Source organism: Felis catus, chromosome C2, assembly GCF_018350175.1.
Source record: "Felis catus isolate Fca126 chromosome C2, F.catus_Fca126_mat1.0, whole genome shotgun sequence".
NCBI lineage: Eukaryota > Metazoa > Chordata > Mammalia > Carnivora > Felidae > Felis > Felis catus.
In genome coordinates this window covers 3683150-3705374 of record NC_058376.1, presented here as the reverse complement: position 1 = coordinate 3705374, position 22225 = coordinate 3683150, and the positions used below count along the sequence as shown (strand labels likewise).

Sequence of the window (22225 nt, the reverse complement as noted above, 5' to 3'; positions counted from 1 at the left end):
CTGAGGTCACATCCAGCATCCCTCCTGCCTTCACAACTCGGACGCCCCACGCAGGAGCTACTGTACCTCAACCTTCAGAGAGGCCTGGGCAAAACCCCTTAAAATAAAAACGCTCTTGTCCCTTTCTGACACGTGGAGATCTGTGTCGTGAGGCAGGGCTGGCGGGGCACGGATGGGACTGCTAAGCGGCCAGTCTGCCGGGGCTCTCCCTCTCTCCCTGTGCAGCCCCCCCCCACCCCCGGGGTCTCAGACGTGCCGGGAGGCTCCCCGCGGCCTCTGCCTCCCCAGGCACCTGCCTGCTCTCTGAAACTCACCATCTTTCCTACCGATGCCTCAAGGCAAAGCACTAGATTCACGTCTGACGCCTTCATCTGCGATGAAATACCTCCAGACAGGAATAGCCTACAAGTACCCCTTCCTGTGATGCGTGTGCCTGGGGGGTGACAGAAGGTGCCTGGGTAACCAGGCAGAGACGCAGGGAAGCCTTCGGCCTCTTGATGACACGTGACTGCCCGCTGTGCCTTCGGCACCCCCTACGCGGGGTTAGGTGGTCCTGTCTTATTCCAGTGACCTCTCATCACCCTCTGCTTCCGAGTCTCTGGATAGACTTCTCATCTGCCGGGAAACCTGTTCCGCCAGAAGAATGCAAAACCCACAACGTATCTAGAGGAGATCGAAGTGATCAAGGCTCCCCAGTTAAAATTATGATTCAGATTTACACGAGTGGTCGGTATTCATTCAGACGAGCTCTGATTGACGGGCGCGTTAAGAGAGCACACGTCCCTTGGAAGTAAAGGACAAATAATACTACAAAGAGAGACTAGAAAGACACCTAACAAGGAATCACTTGTGGGTTAAGTTCTCACAGGCAAAAAGGGATCCTGGAAGTAGAAAGACCTGATTTGGTTCCGGCGCCTAGGGATAAAAAACGTGCAGACAGGGACATTTATCGCGACACCCCCTTGTGGCTCCGGGCTGGCGTGTCCCCACTGGGCACCGGTGCGGCCTGTGGTGAGATCTGCCTGTCTCGTCAGTCATGGTGAATGCCCCAGGGCAGAGAAAACCAAATGGACCAGGGGGGCAAGGTAGCACCACGAAGGCGTCCCTGCTTCTGAGCTCAGTGAAGGGCACGTCACAAAGGAGCTTCGGGGCCATTTTAGCCCGACACCCCAGTGGCTCGAAGAGGGGCTGGGGGCTGTTCTGGAGGTGCCGGGGCAGAAAGATGCTCCTTCTTGGGGCTCCGCGGTGGCTCCAGAAGGAAGAGTACCCGAGGCGCTGGCTCAGGCCGCGAGTTTCCACCCGGGGACCCGCGGAAGGACGGGGTGTCTCCATCAAGGCGGGAACTCAAGGTGGCGGCCCGTCCCCCTCTCGTCGGGTTTTCAGGTCCCTCTAGGAATGAAAACACAGCTGTTACCTTCTTTAGCCCGTCAGGCCGGCCTCCAGCGCCGAGATGGAGTAGGCGCCTGCATTTTGCCACGAGTGAAGTGTGGGTGGGTCCCCAGCATCAATGGGGACAAGGTTGGCCCCTGCTAGGCGGTCCCAGGCGCGCATGGGGCAGCTCTCCTACCCGCACGCGCCCCCGCATCGTCCGTCCCTGACTGAGTCCTCTCCTTAGGTTCCCGTGACTCCCCCGGCCCTGGCAGTCCTGCTTTGAGCCAGAACAGTTACGTTTTATGCCCCAAGCACAGAACATAGTGGATAAAAGAGAAGATGAACCAGTGGGCAGTCCTGGGTGGGCTCTCGGAAGGTCCGGGCGCCATGTTCAAAGAAACAACCAAAGATGCAGACCCTCTGGAAAACTTCCCTTGGGAAAGGAAGCCTCTTCTGGACCATCCCCCCTCCCGAGGACACCTGAAGACCCTTGCAAAAGGGCGTGTCCCATACCGGCCCCCAGTGGCCCCGAGGCAGCTGGTGACTGAGGCGCCTCTGGCCTCAAGGGAGCCATCCATCCAGCATCCATGCATCTGCTCATCTGGGGCCAGGGAGGGTGGGAGCTCCTTTTTTTTTTTTTTAAATTATTTTTTAACGTTTATTTATTTTTTAAACAGAGAGAGACAGAGCATGAACGGGGGAGGAGCAGAGAGAGAGGGAGACACAGAATCCGAAGCAGATCCAGGCTCTGAGCTGTCAGCACAGAGCCCGACACGGGGCTCGAACTCACGGACCGCGAGATCGTGACCTGAGCCGAAGTCGGATGCTTAACCGACTGAGCCACCCAGGCGCCCCTGGGAGCTCCTTTTAATGGCCCCCCAGGGAGCCACGTGGCCCGCACCAGTGTTTCCCAAAGTGTCTTCCCTTAAGACCCCGTGCATCAAAATCGCCAGATCAGAGCCTCTGAAGAAGGGGCCTGGGGATCGTCAACGTGCACAAACAGCCAGGGGGAGTCCCGTGTACCCCCACGGTGGAGATCCCAGCAGCATGCACGGGGACTGGAGTCCCACTCTGCTGTCACTAGCTCCGGGGGCCTTACCCAGGTCCCCTCACTGTAATATGGGGATGGTCCTAGGACCTGCCACCCAAGATGACACTGAGGGAACCGGGGCAAGACATCACCCGGCACCCTGGTGAGAAGGCTCCCAGACTCGGGAATCTTGTTATCCCAGGAGCCAGCCCTCCTCCCCAGCTTGAAGACAGGGAGTGGACTTCCTGGACCTGCCCCCATTTTGACCTTGACCTTCCATGATTACTAGCTCGGCCACACGGACCGTCTGTCCCCGAGTGCAGCTTCGTGGAGGGAGCACCTCCGTGGCTCTGTGGGCGACTGCCCCTTCCCCGCCCTCCACCCCCCACACCCACACGGCCCTCTGCACCCTGGGGTCCCGTCACCGGCCATCGAGGCCACTGCGGCCAGAGGACCGCTCTTGCAAACAGAAATCCGTTTCTCTTGCTTCCAAAGAGGTTGATGGTTGGGGGCTGCATTCTGCACTTAAGAGTGTGACATGTCCCAGCAGTGGGCACCGGGCCGGTCTGCCGACTGACAAGATGAGTGCCAGTGGACGTTTCCAGGAAAGGCCTGTCTCCCAGCATCGCCTCGCGATGAGCCGGCACCGAGGGTAGGGAGCATCCGTCCCTGCCGAGGATGCACAGCAGGCCTCAGCCTGGACGGGGCAAGTTCATGCGGCTTCTCCTTGAAAAGCAAAACTTCCCCGGGGGGCGCCTGGGGGGCTCCATCGGGTGAGCATCCGACTCTTGGTTTCGGCTCAGGTCATGATCTCACGATGGATCGAGCCCGGCGTGGGGCTCTGTGCTGACATCTCGGAGCCTGGAGCTGCTTGGGATTCTGTGTCTCCCTCTCTCTCTGCCTCTCCCTAGCTCACATTCCAACCCCCCCCCCCCGTCAAAAATAAATAAACTTTTAAAAAAAATTAAAAGTTCTTTGATCTAGGGAAGGAAGCAGATTACTGCTTGCTAGAGACTGGGGGAGGGGAGGGGAGGGGAGGGGAGGGATGGTGACCACGCGTGAGGTTCAGTTCAGGGAGTGAAGGCATTCCCGACCCTGCAATCAAGGTGCAGGCTTTACCACACTGAAGAGCCCAGATACCACTGGATTGTCCACTTGAAAACAGTTAATTTTATGTCATGTAAATTTGGCCTTCGTTTTAAAAGCAAAAGGAAGATCTCAAGTTCTTTGAAGCTATTCTAAGGCGTGAGTGGTGCGGCTCGGAGTTGGAGGTCAAGTCTGCAAATACGTGCTGAGCGCTCACAAGGCAGAAGGCTGTGCGGACGCCCCCGTGTGGCCGGGCCCCGACGCCTCCCTCCTGCTCCTCCCTCCTGTCCACCTGCGGTGCTCCCTTCTCCTGCGCGCCCTGGTCCTGCCGAGCCGGCCTCACCGACCTGTTCCCCTCCTCCTCCAGGGAGGCTGCCCCAAAGCGCAAAGCTGTCCGGGGACGCCCCCACCTCCGCCCCGAGGTCAGAGACTCTCCAGCCCATCCCTGGCTCTCCTCAAGGTCCAAACTCTTCAGTGGGGCCCTGGGACGCTGCAGATTCACACCCTCGCCTCCTGTCTGCACCTGGTCCACACTCCACTCCACGCACACGTGCCCACGGGATTCATCCCCATCCCCAGGGGCTCATCCTCGGCCACCCGTCCCCCTTTCCCCACTTGGTGGAGCAAGTTGTCTGTCTCGTTTCTGCCTCGGCCGCCCTGTGTGTCCCCACCCCTCACGGAGCCTTGCCTATGGGACTAGCCATGCTCCTGACCACCAGCCAGGGGCCACGGAACACCGCTTGCTGAACAGACCACCCAGTGATCGCTCCCTGGCTCGCACAGCAGCGCTGGGGCCGCAGAAGAGGATGCCGGAGGCCAGTGACGGGGCCAGCGTGAGCTGCACCCACCTCCAACTGCTCGTGGATCCAGTCCAGGAAGGAGGTGATGCGCGTGTAGACGCCGGGCTTGTTCACGTCGGCACAGCCGATGCCAAAGCTTGTCGCTCCCACCAACTTCCACACCCTCCTCTCCTGACACACCAGCGGTCCCCCGCTGTCTCCCTACGTGGCGAGGAGAGAGGCACTGCCGTGCGTGTCCCTTGTCTCAGCACCACGATCCCCCCCTTTGTAGCTCAAACTCGGTTCCACGATGGCTCCACATTACTCCCCCAGCCTCCAAGAGGGGTTGTTGGCACTCCCAGCACTGGGGCCCTGGGGCCCCCGAGGACGGTCTCCCCCCTCTGTCTCCCCGCCAGATTCTGGATGCGCCGAACCGTGAAGGTCAAGGCAGCTCAGAGGGAGGGTCTGCCTGGCGGGGGCTGGGCTCAGGCAGTGATGGGGTCTCACCTCACGGGTGAGGCTCAGATCCAGGGTTCCCACCTGCCGCCCCTGTCCCCCGCCCCCCCAAACCCTGAGAGCCAGGGCTGGGGCGAGGAGCGCCCTGGAGACCCCTCCCACTGCCAGCACCCAGCCAGAGTGGGAGCGGTGGGTACACTGGGCCGGCAGCCAGGAAAGGGAGGGATATCTTGAGCAAACTTCTTCCCCACGCCCTGTATATTTGCTTTTCAGTCACAGGGAAGTGCTGGCAGTGGCCTGTCCCACAGGCCGGGTCACCGTTCCAGAGCCTCACCCGCGGCTGTGGCCCCCGGAGGTGACCAAGGGCCCCCACCTGGCAGCTGTCCACACCGCCCTTCAGGTAGCCGGCGCAGAGCATGGAGGGGGAGACGATGCCTCCATACACATCTCTGTGGTTGCAGATCTTGTTGGAGAGTAAAGGCACGGCTGCGTGGTTGAGGACCGGGGACGCATCGCCTGTGGCAGAGCAAGAATTCAGAGGGCACGCACCGGGACGGGTGAGGGGCAGGCCACCACACTCGGGGGCAGAGGAGGCGGCTCCTGGAGGTGGACGGATGGCTCGAGGCTGTGGCGAGCTCCCTGATGCGTGGGCCCTGCGGCCCCGTCGATGCGCACCAGGAGGAGGGGGGACGGCAGTAGCCGGCATGGACCTCCCCGGGGCCCCCCTCGGGCCGAGCACTCGACCCACACCAGCCCGTTCAGTCCTCAGAGCTGTCTGGGCTGCAGAAGGGAAACTGAGGCCCATGAAGGTCACACACACAGTTTGTGGGCAGAACCCGGGTGCGGTCAGCAGAAAAGTGTCCTCCCAAAGACGCCAGCGTCCCCACCCCGGGGGCCTGTGTTCGTGTCACCCTCCATGGCAAAAGGGCCTTGAGGTGGGGGCGTGATCCTGGGTGGCCTGGGGGGACCTCTAAATGTCACTATGAGCATCCTTAAAAGGGTCAGAGAGGAAGACACGATGGTGTGGGGCAGAGGTCAGACAGGAGGGACACTGGATGGGGCTCTGCCAGAGGCTGGGAGGGTGGAGGAGGGGCCACGAGCCAGAAAGTGCAGGCGGTCCCGGATCCTATAAAAGGCCAGAAAACGCACTCTCCTTCAGAGCCTCCAGGGGGGACCAGCCCTTCAGACGCACTGATTCCGGCCCACGGAGACGGATCTGGGGCTCCCGACCTCTCGAACTGTCAGATAACACGTTTCGTGTGTCTAAAGCCACTAAGTTTGGGCTTGCTGCTGCGGCAAAGGGAAATGGTGCATCTGGACTAGCCCCACCACCGACCCGAAGGGATCGACACCCTGTAACTTAACCTGTTTGTAAAGCAGTTATCCTTCCGCTTTATAGGCTTAAAACAAGGGACACACCTCTATTCCCACGTCTCTGGCACGCATCAGCAGGTGGTGTGGGGCGCGTACTCCTCCAACCCACACGCTGAGTTTCTCTGAGTGTGAATTATACCCTGTTTTCTGCACGGGCTTCCCGATCCACCCACATGGCCACTTGTATGGGGACCACTGGCCGCAGGTTGGACTGAGAACGGTTCCTCTCCCTACTCGCCCCACAGGATCCAGCGAAGTCAGAATATAATCTGCCACGTCAAGTCATGAGGGACGACATGAACAGGGCTGCGGGGGGAGGGTGAACGCGGCAGGCCTCCCGCCACCTGGCCGTGGGAGCCCAGGCAAGGTGCTGGGCCCCCCCTCAGCCTCAGTCTCCTGGCCCTCAAGACGACCACAAAAAGAATTCCCCGCCGAGGGGCTGCTGTGAGAAGCAGACAGTGTCTCACGGAGACATCCGGCTCGGCACCTGGTACGTGGTGAAACGGAGCTCAGCGTGTGTGCGGAAGAAGCTTCTAGTATGGGTGAGAGGAAGCAGCCAGCCACATGGGTGGGACCCTGCACGCGGAAGATCTGGGTACACCCCGGGGTGCCTTGGACATTCGCGAGGGAGCGGACTCAACTAAAAAGCCTCGAGAGGGAAATCCTGAACTTCCTGTGTTGGGGTGAGTTGCACCCACCCCCCAAAAAACATGCTCACCCGCAACCCTAGAAGGTGCCTTTATTTGGAGTAGGGTCTTTGCGGATGTAGTTAAGGTAAGAATCTCAAAATGAGATCACCCTGGATTTAGGGGGGTCTTTAAGCCAAAGACTTACAGAGGAAGGGGAGAGATCTGCGACATGGGGTAAGGGGGCACGTGAGGCTGGGACAGAGACTGGAGGGATGTGTCTACAAGTCATGGGAAGCCAAGGATGGCTGGAGTCATCAGAAGCCGGAGGAGGGGCTGGGGACAGGTTCTTCACCCCCAGAGCCTCCAGAAGGAACTGGCCCTGGGACACTTTGATCTCAGACTTCTGGCTCCAGAGCTGAGAGACAATGAGCCTCTGCTGTTAAAGATCCCCTGTTTATGGACCTTTGCTGCAACAGCCCCAAGAAACCCACGCTCTTCCTACCAGAGAGAAAGCAATTGGCGGAAAAACTCCACAGGTGGCGAGCACACGTGTGCCCCCTGAGGACGGATGGGCCGGGTACCAACCGCGTGCACGGTTCTTACTAAGATGACTACTTCTGTTAGGATTAGAGTGGTAGGGTTCCGTTTGTCTGCTTTCTCTGCTTGAGTGAAATAACACATCTTCCAAAGTCCTCACCAGTTACGAACGTCTGTCTTCTGAACAGACCTCGGGGGGGGTTCTCTAGGGGGTCCTTGTGTGCTCAGTTAGCAGGGTGGGGAGGAGGAGGAAGGAGACCCCCCTGGTCATTCGGTAAAGGTCTCCCTGACAAGGGGTGGCCACGGTTCCCCTTTCCGATTTGTTCCTCTCCTGACAAAGTCTGCAATTTCACATCCCGAGACAAACGGAACCATGACTCTGACCCACAAGCGCTCTGCGGAGATCGTGTGTCCAGTGGTCGACCTGCACCCCCTCCCCGGGATTTGTGAGCCTCCGGGGGGCTGCGCTGGGGGGGGGACACAGCGGGGGTGACACTGCGCTGGGACACGGGAGGAGCGTGTGGCCGTGGGCGTCCACCCCGGCCTCGCGGCTCTGGGCTCCCTGGACTTAGAATCTCAAGTTCAGATGACTGACCTCCATCCTCCGTGGCCCCCCATCCTGACGTCCAGCACATTTTTCCATCAGGGAACTGTTCCTCGGAGTTGGGCAGACAGACTGGCTGGATCATCTCTGTTCCAAGGGGAAACAACAACCTTGAACTCGACTGAAGCAGAAACAACAGCCTTGAACTTGACTGAAACACGAGTCCAAGGAAACAATTCATCTCTCCGGCGTCTGCCTCTCCGAGGGGCTCAAACCGGCTCCCAAAGGAAGGTCAAGCCCTGGGTCGTGTTGAAAGCTACCAGCTCAGAGCAGGGACTCCCCCGGCCAGAGCCGTAAACCTTTAAACACCCCTAAACCGTGGCACCGTGAGTGAGTCTGGACCAGGGGCTGGCATACTTTCTGTGAAGGGCCACGTAGTAAATACCTGAGGCTTTGTGGCCCCGTGGTCTCTGTCATAACTGCTCCTATCTGCCACAGGGGTGTGAAAGCAGCCACAAATGCACCTGGTCGTGTTCCACGGAAACTCCGTTTGCAAAAACAGGCAAAGGGTCAGATTCGGTCCCGGGGCCCCGGCTTGCCCGCTCCTGGTCTGGACCATGGGTACGTCGCCTTAGGAAACATCCCTCCATTAGTATTCCCGTCCCTCCCGACACATCTGGAGGCCAGAAGCTTGCCTGTCCCTGCCGGCCGTGTCACATAAGCCCTCCGCCAGAGGCAGGGTCATGGCTGCGTGAGGCTGTCAGGTGAATACATTCTGACACGCTCTGAGTTTTTCTGCACGGGACGGTGATGGGAAGGCAGAGAAATAATAAGGGCGCTCGTTAACTTTCATCAAGGTACAGGTGCGGGGGTGCCGGGGGGGGGGGCTCCGTCAGTTGGACATCTGGCTCCTGATTTGGGCTCAGGTCGTGATCCCACGGTTCATGAGTTCGAGCCCCGAGTTGGGCTTGTGAACACGCTGCTGGTTCTTCCAGGTCAAACCTGCCACTGACCTTGTGCCGGGATCCCGCTGCATAAGGGGCCCCGTTGACTGTACCTCCGCCCGCGCCCCAAGCTGCTGGGGAGGGAGAAGGGGGCTTTGATTGACTTAGCAGTGGGCTCCTAATCCTTCCTTCGCCTCTGCAAAGTGTTTGAGAGTTCTATCCTGGGTGGCTTTTCTGGTATTCTGGTAACTTCCGGAGGTCAGGACTTGCTGTCCCCCACGGAGAAACGTGGCCTGCTGAGCTCAGCCTCTGGGTGGGAGAGAATGTTTCTGAGTCCCTCTGGGAGCTGCAGGTCCCAGTATCTTCCGGCTAGTTAAGAAATGGCGGCAGGGACGATCACGCTACAACCGCGGGCTGACCTGGGAAGTCCACGACTGAGGCACCGGGCAGAGGAGTGGCCCCGGCAGGGGACCTCACCACAGGCAGCTCCAGGACAGGGAACAGCTCTTTGTCCCCACAGGCCAGAGACCCCCTTCCGCCACCTGGGGGCACCTGGTGGCCTGGCCTGGGGAAGTCCCTTTCATCTCCAGGTACCACCAGCAGGAAGAAAAGTGGCACCAGCGGGAGCCCCAGTGGAACCAGACAAACCGAGCTGACCCAAGTAGAGCCGTATAGTCTCTAAAATCCAACACCATCAGAAGCACAGCCCACAAATAGGAACGTCACGCACAGTGAGCCTGAACGGGGTCACCACCTGCTAAACCCGGAGATGGCTAGGGACCCAGCGTCTCCTAACGCAACAGCCCAGCGTCCGGGATGCTACTGAAGGCGACTCATTGTACCAAGAACCGGGAAAGTCACAACTCCAGTGAGAAAAGATCATAAACTGAGGCCAGCAGCAAAACGAATCAACCAACCAGCGGGATTATCCCGCAAGATTTCAAAGCGGCTGCCATACAAATGCTTCAACGGACGATCACAGACAATCTTGGGACGCACAAGAGGAACCGAAAAACAGAGAGACCCGGACGTACCGTTGAAGGTGAGCGGCCCAGCTAGCTTCATGAGGGCAATGTCATTGCCCAGCCTCTTGGGCTTGTACTTGCTATGGTAGATGATCTTTTCCACCAGGTGGGAAGGGGCCGGACTGTCGAGCAGGGAAACCAGGCCCACCTGGATGGTCCACGACTTGGGGGTGTACAGGCTGCAATGAGAAGTCAGAGAGGGGGAGCGAGAAACCCCCAAATACTCTAACCCACGGACCTCAAACGTCCGGAGACCCTGTGCCAGGCGGGCGGCCGGGACAGAGGCTCCCCCCTGCACCTCCCGAGCTCGCGCTTGGCCTCTGACCACGCCCCCGTGCCCTGCACAAGTGCAAGTGTGCCCCAGGAGTTTCCCAGGCAGGCCTCGGTGCCCGCGCCTCTGGGGCTTCTGGGCCTTTGAGGCTGTGAGGGGTCTGTCAGGGCCCATTCTCCGTCAGAGAGCAACCGAAACAGAGCGAGGCAGAAAGCAAACAAAACAAAAGAGGCCATTGGAGAATTAGCCAGTATTTGGGGACTCTCTCTGTGGCTTTTCCCCCGAGCTAATCCCCCTGCCAGCCTGCCCTGCCTCCCGCCCTCTTGGCCGCCACACGTCACTGTAAGTGCCACAGGGAGGCTGGCGGGTTTCTCCCTGCACCAGAGCTTCCTTCTGACGCCTTCTACCTTCTCTGTACGAGCTGCAGGCCTGAAATCCTCAGAATGAGCTCAGAGTCCCCAGTCACAGCCAGCGGCGACAGTGGTGGTGGGTCCACGGTGGGGGGTGGGGGGGGGTCCCTCGGCTGGACGTTACTTTGTGACTATCTGGTCTGTTTGCCTGCTTTTTCCGGACCTGCTGCTGAGCCCTGAAATCTACCCAGTCTGGACGGAGATCTGCGGGCAATGAGGCCCACGCCCGGGAGGCCAGGGGCACACTCACTCGTGGACGCAGTGGGCAGCGGTGACCACCCACACGGGCGTGATGACAGAGCCCCCACACAAGTGGTGGCCCTGGAACTGGAGGCTGGCCTGCCACGGCCACTGCGCGAGCGAGGACACGTTTCCACCCACGATGCGCGAGCTGTAGCCCATTCTCAGACCGCAGGCTGCAGAGACAGAACGGGGTTCAGGGTGGATCCCACAGAACTTTCTGGGGAGACTGTGTCACAGCCACAGAACCCCCCCCCCCTCCCTGGCATCCTGTGCCCTCCCAGAGCTCACAGCTGAGAAAGAGAGCCGGGAGGGGAGAGGAGGGAGCAGATCCCGGAGATGTGGGGGTGCAGTGGGAAGAACCCCTCCCCGTGGCGCCCGTGACCCCGGTATGACCACGGCTCACCGGGGGGGGCACGGGAGTCCGGCTTCTACAGCGCTCCCCTCAGTAATGCAGGCAGCGTGCACGGGCCTGACTTCTCCAGACCCCACCCCCTGGGGCGAACCCTCCCCGGGGCCAGAAGCAAAGAGCCTGGGGCACTGAACGGCCAGTGCAGGCTTTTCCTTGAGGCGGGAAGGGGGTGGGGAGGAGAAAGCAGCAGTTAGTCAGGCTCCTGGAGCCACCACGGAGAGACAGGGCCTCGTGGACCATGGTCCGTCCGCTGTTGAGAAGATGCTCTGGGCTGTCTACCACCCCGCCCCCATCGGGTGACAGGGGCCAGCACTGGCCTCCTCCTCCTGTCAGGTGGGGCCCAAGTGTTCCCACCTGGCACCCAGGAGAGGGGACCCCGGGCAGCCGGAGCGGGGCAGGGGGGACAGGAGTCTGTGAGCGACCTCTGTGGTTGGAGGACTCTTACCCATGCACTTCAAGGCAACCACGTGACCCGAGGCACATTCCTCCCTGAGGAGGAAAAGAGTAGGTTTGCGGTGAATACCCAGAGGCCTGTGAAACAGGCGCTTGTGTCGACTTAATCTTGGGGTAAAAGAAAAAGGAATTCTATTCCCCTGCTCTGGAATACAGACTGCAATGTTAGTCTACGACACGAGTGTGAGGTCACACATTCACCCCAAAACACTCGGCTACCGTGAAGGATTGTGCATGCGACAGGGCACGGGGCATTTCTAAGCTTCGTGTAGCTGGTGACAGGAGACACCGAGGACCCGTATTATACAAACGCGCACCGGGGTCACGTGCAGGTGGATTTGACCCCAGTGTTCTTCGCCGGCCCCGGGAGGACACCAAGGGCCCTTTGGACTGCGTGGCAGCCTCTCCTGGCACAGAGTCCTTGCAGCCCGGATCCCCCTCCTCCCCAGAACACAGCCGCGATTGCTGCAGGAATGACACGTGCTCGCCCTGGCATGGCTGGGAGCCGGGACACCTCCAGCCGCGTCCCTTCGTGACCTTCCCTGCCTTTCGAGCCCCAGTTCGCTCATGCAACCATGCAAGAAAAAGGGAGAGTCACCAGACTGAGGTTTTAGGACACAAGGGATGCGCTGTCCCCACGAATCGCACGTGGGCCCCGGGGGGGAGGGGACTGTGAATTATGCAATGACAGGCTGACCAGCTGGTGTTTCCCAGAGCACAGAACACGCTCCTGGGATTGGGTCCAACATGCCCAGAAGAGCGTATAGAGATGCCTGACCGTGGGGGCAAGGGACCAGGCGGGGACGCGCTGGGCCACGGGTACCTGTCATTTAAGGGCATCTCATTTTACCTTCCCCCACGAAGTGCTGGGGGAAACACAGAAGAGAAACGGGGAGCGTTAAGTACTTTACAGACAGATGACACGCGTCTGGGTCTTACTCTCTTTCTTTCTAATTTCCTTGTCCCTCCGTCCTGTCCCGCACGCACACACCCGGCGCCTATGAAGAGAGGGCCCCGTAGCCCTCACCACCCCCTCCCCCTGCCGGGCCATCTTCGCCCGGTTCCGGGTGGGTATTCCACCCCAGCCGGTGCATCCACCCAGTCTAGGCGCGGTGGCCAAGCCCCCACCTCGCATCCGGAGAAACGCTCGCCCGTCCCTTGGGTCCTCGTGGGGCCGCGCAGCTGGATGAAGCCAGCAGGCGACTCGACCCCGTGCAGACAGCGGCGCCGCCTGGCCGCCTACCTCACGTACACCGAGTGGTGGAGAGCCGTCACTTTGTCATCCGGCAGCAGGTGATTGATGGAAGCGAAGTCCCCCTGCAGCCGCTCTTCCACTAAGTCGACCCTGAGGGCGTCTGAACTCACGTAGCTGCAAGCACATCGAGAACGCAGACCCCACGCGTGAATTCTCTCGGCTTCAAAGCCAGCGCTCCGGTCAGAATGCCACACGTCTCACGCTGGGCCGTGTCATTTCCCCCCCAGCCCCCCCCCCCATCGCAAACCATCAACAGCTTCCTTTGTTGGCTTGGGAAGGCATTCGAGACCTTGCAGAGTCTGGGACCGTGCACGCTTCTGGCCCCCACCCCATGGCCCCCGTGCCCCCCGCAGGCTCCAGGCACATGGCAGGGAGGACCACGTCCTCATGTAGCCAGGTGGCCCTCTAGATGCAGCCGCTGACCTGCCCTTGGCATGGCCTGAAGCAAGCCCGAGAGAGAGCGGCACGCAGAACTCAGCAGGGTCTTTGCAGGTGGGCCCCGGAGCAGGGGTGCCGAGCACCCAGGAGCAAAAGGTTGTGGGGATGAAAGCCTGAGCCGGCGTGGGTCCCCCCCGGAGAGAGACGAACACAAAAGGAAAAGGCTCACGGGGCCCCAGGAGCAAGCAAATGTTTCACGTGTCGGGAAACGGGTCTTCTGGGGGGCAGCGGTGAAGAAGGCATGGTTTTAAAAAATCAAGTTGTGGGGTGAGGGCAGCGAACGAACGCAGGCTCCCCTTTCTCGTGGCTGGGCGCTGGCTCGCTTCACTCCCTGACACGCCAGGGTGTCAGACAGGGGTGCGTCTGGTCGCGGACGTGCCGCGGGGGGTGGCAGGATGTGTGCAATACGGAGTTCCGTGGGGCGTGGGTGTTGAGGGCAATGCCCCTGCCAGCCCTGCCTGGGGTTCGCACGACCGCTACCAGGGCAGGCGCTGGGCACCGGACTCCGAGACGAGACAAGAGCCTGATGCGGGCAGGCTGGCCACGGCAGGGCGGGAGACGCAAGCGGGCACCGGGGGAACCCCATAAACTGCACAGCCTGCAGGAGGTGGGACCCAGCGGGCCGCAGCCCCCCCCCCCCCACTGCCCCAGGACCACGCTGGGAGCCAGGCTCGCTCGTACGCGCTCCAAGGCCGCTGGAGTCTCACACGACCGCTGAGAGCAGCCGCTAATGTTCTCCAGATTTTCAAAGCCTGAGTCAGGGAACTGGGCAGAGGACACAGGGGTTCGAACCCAGGTGATCCGGCTCAACAGCCCCCCCCACTTCTGTCATCACAGACAGCTGACACGGGACACAGCCGAGCAGAGAAGGGCAAAGAAGGGCTTTCGGAGGGAAGTAGGGAGAGAAAACAGAAAGGGAACAGAGGTACATCTTGGAATTGAAGCACCAGATAGGGAGGGAAGGACGGGTTCGTAGTGAAGGGAACGGGCCACGTTGAGGGGCAGCCGGGGAACGTGGCCTTGGCCGCACGTCCCCTGAGGGGCACATGCTGGGGTGGGCAGGACTCTCTCGCCCTGGCCGGGCGGACAGGGGTTCAAGAGAAGGGGTCTCTGGGTCCTTCTGCACAGCAGAGGGAGGCTGTACGGTTCAGGGCAAGGGGTGGCGCTCCAGGAGGGGGAAGCAGGGGAGCCGGGAAGGGATGCCCCCCCCCACCGTGAGTCCAAGAAAGGGCCTCTGTAGGGAACAGAAATGCCGGTGGAGGGGAACAGAAATGCCGGTGGAGGCTTTCAGCCCTTTGCACTGATGGTGGGGGCAGCGGTGTGTGTGTGTGTGCGTGTGCGTGTGTGAGTGTATGTGTGTGCATGAGGCTGCGTGTTGTCTGAGTGTATACATGTGTGTGATGTAGTGTGCTGTGTGAGTATATGTGAGCGTATGTGACTTCGTGTGTGTGTGATGTGCCTGATGTGGTGTATGTGTGATATGGTGCGTGTGCATGTTGGTGTGTGGTGTGTGGAATGTGTGGTGTATGTGCATGTGCTGTGAGCGTGCATGTGTGTATGTATGTGTATGTGGGGTGTGTGCTGAGTGTATGTGTATGCTGTGTGTGGTGTGTGTGCATGTGTGTGGGGAGGGGTGTGTGCCTGTGTGAGGTGTGTGTATGTATGCATATGTGTGTGCACATGTATGTGTGCATGTGTGTGCTTGTGTGCATGTGTATGTATGTGTATATGTGTGTGGTGTGTGCATATGTGTGGTGTGTATGTGCATGTGTGTGTGCACATGTGTGTGGAGTGTGCATGCCTGTGTGCAGTGTATGTATGTGTGTATGTGTGTGCATATGGGTGTGTAGTGTGTGTATGTGTGTGCATGTGTGTGGGGAGGGGTGTGTGCCTGTGTGAGGTATGTGTATGTATGCATATGTGTGTGTGCGCATGTATGTATGTGTGTGTGCATGTGAATTGTGTGCGTGTGTGTTCCTGTGTGCATGTGTATGTATGTGTATATGTGTGTGGTGTGTGTGCACATGTGTGTGGAGTGTGCAGTGTATGTATGTGCGCATGTGTGCGCATGTGTGTGCATGTGAATGTGTGTATGTGTGTGCATGTGTGTGGGGAGGGGTGTGTGCCTGTGTGAGGTGTGTGTATGTATGCGTGTGTGTGCACATGTATGTATGTGTGCGTGGCATGTGTGTGCATGTGAATTGTGTGCGTGCGTGTGCCTGTGTGCATGTGTGCGCGTGTGTGCATGTGAATGTGTGTATGTGCGAGCGCATGCGTGTGCATGTACGTGGGTGTGCGTGCATGTGCACTTATGTGCGCGCCTGTGTGCGGTGCGCGGTGATCATGGCACGGAGCGTGCGGGGCCTCGGTGCGCGCACCTGTGACGTGAGGACGCCGTCCAGCACCGACAGCTGCCGTGGGGACACAGCCCGTCGAGCCACCCACCCAAAGGGAGCTTCCTCCCTCCCCCGTCCCCGCCATCCAACGCTTTACCCGGCAGCTGGCGATGCTCTTCACCTTACCTTGGAAACCCCAGCTGGGCACAGGCGACGTTAGCGTGGTGACCCCTCCAGTCGTCAGAGCACACGGTCCTCCAGGCGGCAGCCGTGAAGACCTGCAGCACCGCGTTCCGGCCGCTCACGCGGACTGGACGGCGCGGGCAGAGCGGTCCCTTAGCAGCCCGGAGGCCTGAGCCCACGGGCGGAGGCCCCTCTGCCGCCCGCCCAGGTCCCTCCTCCGCTGCCTCTGGCCCACCCCTCCCCGCCAGGGGCACGTCCCCCCTGGCGGGCAGGCCCGGACCCCCAGCTCTCTTCTGACTGCTCCTGTGGCCTCCCCAGGCGAATCTCGGCCCCGGATGACAGCCCCTGCCTTGTCCCAACCCGGCCACCCCTGGGGATGAGTGCCAGCCGGATCCCAGCTAAGGCTGAGACCTGACAGTGGTGTGGACCTGGACCCACTTCACGGATGGGGAAGGTCAAGGCTGGGTGGTGCTTCCGCGGGGAAGAGCGCGGCCTTACCGCAGCGGTACTCGTCCTCCCCATCCCTGCAGTCCGAGACCCCGTCACATCGAGCTGTCAGTTCAATACACTTGAAAGACGAGCGACACCTGTACTTTCCGGAACAATCGAAGTGGACTGAGGAAAGGAGAAGACAGGTGTGGCAAGGAAGGGCTTCTTCGGTGCTCAACACTAACAACCATCCACTGGCCACGTGGCCTTGAGCCATCAATAATGAAACCATCAATAATGAAACCTGCACTGAAATTGCAGCCTGTTTCCCTCAGCCCGGTTTCTGTGCCAAATTCCAGAGGGTGGGGCCGCTGTCTCACTATGTGGCCTGGAGCCACAATGCGGGGGGGGGTTCAAGGTCAAGAGAGAAAGCGCCTGGCTGTGGGCCGACTGGCTGAGCCTGCTGAGCAAGGAGCTCCGAGTGAGGGCCACGCAGCCCCCAATCTGCCACCTGTTGTCTCCGACTCCGGGCAAGAAGAGAAGGGACCATGGACCACACAGCCGAGCAGGTGGGCCGGTCATTTGAAAGAGGAAATGAGATACTGTTCCCTATCAGAGCCCATCCAAATGACTCACTTTCTCAAAAGCCACATGAACCTTCTTTTAAAAATAGCAGGTATGCCCGGCCCGGCATGAATGGCCTCCTTGTCTTCTCCTCCCGGCCACGCACCCCCTCCTGCCTGCAGGATTCTATTTCATCAGCTGCTTTGGGACACTTCCAACTGGGCAGGTTCCTTGGTGACAAAGCCCCGAGTGTGGCCAGCAGCCCCTCCTGGGCCCCAGGCTGGCTTTACACTCGTGCAGGCAAATAAAACTCAAAGTCAGCAAACCCCAAAGATGTTTGCCTCCAGTAATTAAGGCTGAGTGGCATGAGCTGGGGGCAGGGGGAATGGGGGGGCTCATGAAAGTTTAAATGCCTGAATAGACATTTGAGAGCCTACTAAATAATGAATCGTACTCACTGCCCAGACCAATGGCCAGTGCTAATATCAGTGCAATGATCCCGATGACGATGATTGGAAAGAACTTCAACGGGAGGAGGGACAGTATCTGTGCCGCGACCGCATCCGCATCTGAAAATCGAAAGGCGGGGCAAGAACAGGAAGCCACAGAGGGGCGGATTTCAATAAAACAAAACTTAAAATTTAGCTATCTATTCCCCCTTCCCCCGGAGCAGAGAATGTTCTGGCCCAAAGCAAGTGGCCACCTACCTGGGGACACTTTGTCCCGGGGCTCAGCCCCACACTCTCTGCCCTTGGCCCCGTTGTGTCCATCCTGGGTTGGGGGGGGCGGTGTTACGGCTGAATTGTGTAACCCCCCCCATCCCCAATTATGTTGAAGTTGAACCCCAAATATCATCTTATTTGGAGATGGAGTTTTTACAGACCATCAAATTAAAAAGAACTTGGGGCACCTGGGTGGCTCAGTCAGTTTAGCATCCAGCTCTCAGTTTTGGCTCAGGTCATGATCTCATGGTTTGATGGGTTCAAGCCCTGCATCGGGCTCTGTGCTGACAGTGCGGAGCCTGCTGGGGTTCTCTCTCTCTCTCTCTCTCTCTCTCTCTCTCTCTCTCTCTCTCTTTCTCTCTCTCTCTCTCTCTTTCTCTCTCTCTCTCTCTCCCCCTCCCCTGCTCACCCTGTCTCTGTCTCTCTCAAAATAAATAAATAAACTTAAAAAAGTGTTTACAAATTAAAATAAAGTCATTGTGTGGGTCTAATCTAATCTGACTGGTGTCCTTTACAAGGGGGACATGGTGCATGGTGTGAAGACGCACAGGCACGACCCCATGTGAAGATCCAGGCAGAGATTGGGGTGGTGAATCTACAAGTCAAGGAACCCTGAAGGTTACCAGACAAAAATGGGGAGGAAGAGGTGGGAAAGAAAGGAGGAGAGAGAGAGGAGAGTAAGAGAAGGAACGGGAAGAAAAAAGGCCATACACTTCATGGCCCGAAGGATACAGAGCAAGGGGGTGGGGGCAGAGGGCAAGGTCTTTGTTTTGGCCGCAATGAGCAGGCAGCTGCACTCTCAGAGCCTAGACCAACACTTGGCGGGCAGCGGTCCTTGGTCAATATGGCTGTCCACACAGCTGACCCTTGAACAACGTGGGTTTGAACTGCGCGTGGAGTTTTTATAGGATGGTCCGGTCAATGTATTTTCTCTTCCTTATGATTTTCCTAATCACGCCTTCTCTTCTCGAGCTTACTTTATTGTAAGAACAGTATATAATACGCACAGCAATCAAAACACTTGTTAAGTGAGTGTTGATGTGATCGGCAAGGCTTCTGGTCAACCGTAGGCTATCGGTAGTTAAGTCTTGGGGGAGCCAAAAGTAATACGTGGATTTTTGACTGTGAAGGGGAGTCAGCAACCTAACCCGACCCTGTGCTGTTCAAGGGTCAACTGTGTCAGGAAACTGAATGGGTGAATGGATGAATGACATCATGATAATGGAGGTTGTCTTATCTCCGCAGAGGAGATCAATTCCTCTCAGGGTGACCAATCTGCGGTCTTGAGTTAGTAGAGCAGACTCTTCCCCCCAATCCCTTCGCGCCTCCGGAAGCCTGCACCACATCACTGAGTCCCCCTTACTGAGAGCCCACTCTCCATTTACACTTTAAAAACCAGGAGGAACCCCAAGAATGACCTCTTATCATTCCAGTCGCTCTGTGTCTAAGAGTTGGATTTAGGAAACCAGTCCAAATGGTAGATTCAAAGATCGCTGTTCACTTAGAACGTTTAGTATCCATTCACATTTGCCCCTTGATAGTGCCTCGGCCATGGTGCCCTGGGGGCGGTACTGTGGCCCTGCTCCCTCTCCTCGTTCTGTCTTTGAGGGCATGCTTGGAATAAAAAACAAAAATGCATAGCACCTCTCCAAAGAAGAAATGCAGATGATCAAAAAGCAGGAAAAAAACCTTCCACCTTCTCTGGGAATCTGGGAAACTGCAAATTAAATGTAACGACATATCAACCTCACAACATTTATCATTATTATTATTATTATCATCATCATCATGATTACATCCCCACTGTCATCCAAAGTGAAAAGAAATGGACCCCCACTTACAATCGATAGGAGTACACGCTGTGGAAACTAACTTCTGAGAGTTCGAATCGGAAATATGAACCAAAGGCTTAAGAAATGGATGGAGGTTTTGACATAGTAAAACCACTTCCGGGACTTATCTTAAGAGGTCATCATTGATGCACACAAATTTCTACTGACTCGGATACTTAAAAAGGTAGCATGTGTAATACCGATGCACAGGAAACAGCCTGAATGTCCATCAGAAAGAACTGGTGACAGAACAGATGTGTAGAGTTAGTTACATGATAGGGAAAGGGGGTTGGCAAACCTCTTCTGTAAAGGGCCAGACAGTAAATATTTTAAACTTTGGGTGCCATATAGTGTCTGTTGCAACTACTCAACTCTACTATGGTATGAAGGCAGCCATGGACAATAGTGAATAAATGTATGTGTCTGTGTTCCGATAAAACTTTATTTATAAAAACAAGTAGTGGGCCAGATTTGGTCCATGGGCCATAGCTTGCCGACACCTAAAAAAAAATTTTAATTATTTAATGCCATGGAAAGAATAACATAATATTGTTTGGTTTGGGGGGGGGACCTTCAAAATCGTATATGTCACTTCCAAAGGAAAATGCTGATATGCTGGACAGAAAAAGGCAAGAAATACAATACTAAAGCACAAATAGGGTTATCTCTGAATAATGGTAAAATTGTGGGCAATTAAAAAAAATCTTTTTGGGGGTGTCTGTGTGGCTCAGTCCGTTGAGTGTCCGACTTCGGCTCAGGTCATGATCTCACGGTTTGTGGTTTCAAGCCCCATGTCAGGCTCTGTGCTAACAGCTCGGAGCCTGGAGCCTGCTTCAAATTCTGGGTCTCCCTCTCTCTCTGCCCCTCCCCAACTCATGCTCTGTCTCTCTCTCTCTCTCTCTCTCTCTCTCTCTCTCTCTCTGTCAAAAATAAATAAACATTAAAAAAATTTTAATAAAAAGTAAAAAAGTATTTTTGATTAACTGTGTTTTCTAAATTTCTATAAAGAACAATATATTGCTCATTTTTTTTAAAAAAAGCACTACTAAATTCCTACCACTAGGAATTAATCACGAAAAAGTCATCAAAAGTTAGCAGAGGTGACTGTGTATAGTGTTATTCCTGCTCATATTATTCGTACTATAAAAATATTAGAAACAATTGTATGTCAAATTATGATTTTTAAAAACCATGTAAATTACGCATTGCTTGATGGGATGTTGTGATATTATGAATGCAAAGCATTTATAAAAACCAAGGCACACATGGAAAAACACCCATCTGGACCCACACTGTGCGTGAATGTGTACTTATCAGCAAGGACAGGAAGAGAATGAAGACAAACATAATATATCCTGGGGGTCAGGTGATAGGGTATTTTTTAAACTTATATTTTTGCCAACTTTTTGAGCTGTATTTTAAAACCTGTCCTACCTCAAGTCTTCTCCACCACCCCCCCCCAACCACAATTGTCCAGAGGGTTTAAAAAGAATCATTAGGGCAGCCCCCACCCCATGTTTTCTGGAACCTCAGCCAGAGCCCCCAGGTGACCCCCTTTCCGGTGCCAGAGGTCAGCACTCCTGAGAGCACCCAGGACCAGAGAGCTACGGCTCACCGTGACAAGTCCTGTGTTTGTGACCTCTTTACAAAACCAGCTTTCCTTCCTTGTTGCTCAGAGCGGCTCCTGTCTCCTACAGTTGGATTTTAATCTGGGCATCGAATACCTTCAGCAATGCCCAGCTTATTTTAAATTTCCTGGAAGAGCTGGTGAGTCCTAGTTCTTAGGACTTTCGGGGGGAGGGGGGGCTCAGAGATTTCCCGGCAGGACTTGACTCCTAACTCCCAGGGGCAACTGGAGTCTCAATTTCTGAAAACCTCCATCCAGAGAATGCAAACTTCTCTCTCTGGGAGTTGGTAAGGGGCTGGACAAGGTGATGCCCTCTCTAATGCCCCCCTCTCCAGGGTTCGGTAAACCCAAGGAAATGCAAGCATCCAGGTTGTGGGTGTGAGAAATCCTGGTGGGATGTGCGCCCAGAGGGACATTCTGGGGACGCTTCCCCAGAAATCACACCTGGTTCCACCTACCTGGTGCTACAGGACTTATTTTCAAATCGTCAAGTCCAAAAAGCGATCTGAAGGAGAAGGGGGCCTCAGCCGCGGGTGGGTCATTTTCCCCCATGGTGACTATTTCAGGACCTCTGAGACTTGGCTCCACATCGACCTCCACCTCCTTCACCGGGAAGAACAAAAAGCATTTGTTTCCCTGTTTATAGTTTTAGCATCAACGCATCTTTGACAAGTTAAATCTCTGAAATCTAACAATCCACATAAAGCACATTCAATACCGATTAATCAAACCATTTGTCCAGTGAGAACGCATTTTTTTCCAAGCCACAGCAGGTAACAGAGAAACTTCCAGAGTTAGTAAAAAACTATGAACTTACTTCCGCTAAAATAATGACTTTCCCCTGTGTAGTCTACCAATCTTAAAACCAATTCACTAGCCATCTTTAGAGATATGCCTTTTCACGATTTAGAAATTACTGCACCATTATTTTTCAGAAGATAAATCACTTTCAAAGCACTTTCCTCCTCTTGTCTGCATTCTTTGTCCCATGTAAACTCATCCCTTTGCCAGCACCTGTGGGACACCTATCGTAAACATGACAAGTTTTTTATACTCACATAATGTCCGTGCCCCAAAAGTGTAGATGGCACCAGGGAGGGGATGCTCACCCACCGTATTTGTAGTTTCCTGTAAACACAGCCCTTCCCGGGCTCACGCGGACATGACCTAGTTAAGGATGAAAATATCCATGCCTTCTGGATGCCCCGTCTCCCACACAGCAAAGGGAGGAGTGGCTGGGGACCGCTGGCTTGCACCAGAGCCACACTGGGGCTCTGT

At 56.6% G+C, this 22225-nt stretch overlaps 1 protein-coding gene across 1 annotated transcript; it reads right to left on the bottom strand.

Moving 5' to 3' along the window:
* Window positions 1-727: 727 nt before the first annotated feature.
* Window positions 728-21514, bottom strand: TMPRSS3 (transmembrane serine protease 3). The gene is made up of 12 exons (XM_023238701.2): window positions 21406-21514; window positions 17225-17335; window positions 16272-16388; window positions 15777-15900; window positions 12805-12930; window positions 11554-11597; window positions 10707-10872; window positions 9785-9954; window positions 7858-7953; window positions 5096-5238; window positions 4336-4488; window positions 728-1389 (listed from the first exon to the last, which is right to left on the bottom strand). Exons 1-12 carry the CDS (start codon window positions 21497-21499, stop codon window positions 1345-1347), a joined length of 1389 nt encoding a protein of 462 aa, XP_023094469.2. The 5' UTR covers window positions 21500-21514; the 3' UTR covers window positions 728-1344.
* Between the last annotated feature and the right edge of the window lie 711 nt (window positions 21515-22225).

Bases quoted from the DNA above. Each gene is read 5' to 3' on its own strand.
- TMPRSS3 (XM_023238701.2), bottom strand. From the start codon at position 21,499: ATGGGGGAAAATGACCCACCCGCGGCTGAGGCCCCCTTCTCCTTCAGA. The intron at 15,901-16,271 runs GTAAGGCCGCGC...CGCGCCGTCCAG, and splicing joins GGAGGACGAGTACCGCTGCG to TCCGCGTGAGCGGCCGGAAC. The intron at 4,489-5,095 runs GTGGGGGCCCTT...CTCGCCACGTAG, and splicing joins GCGGTGTGGACAGCTGCCAG to GGAGACAGCGGGGGACCGCT.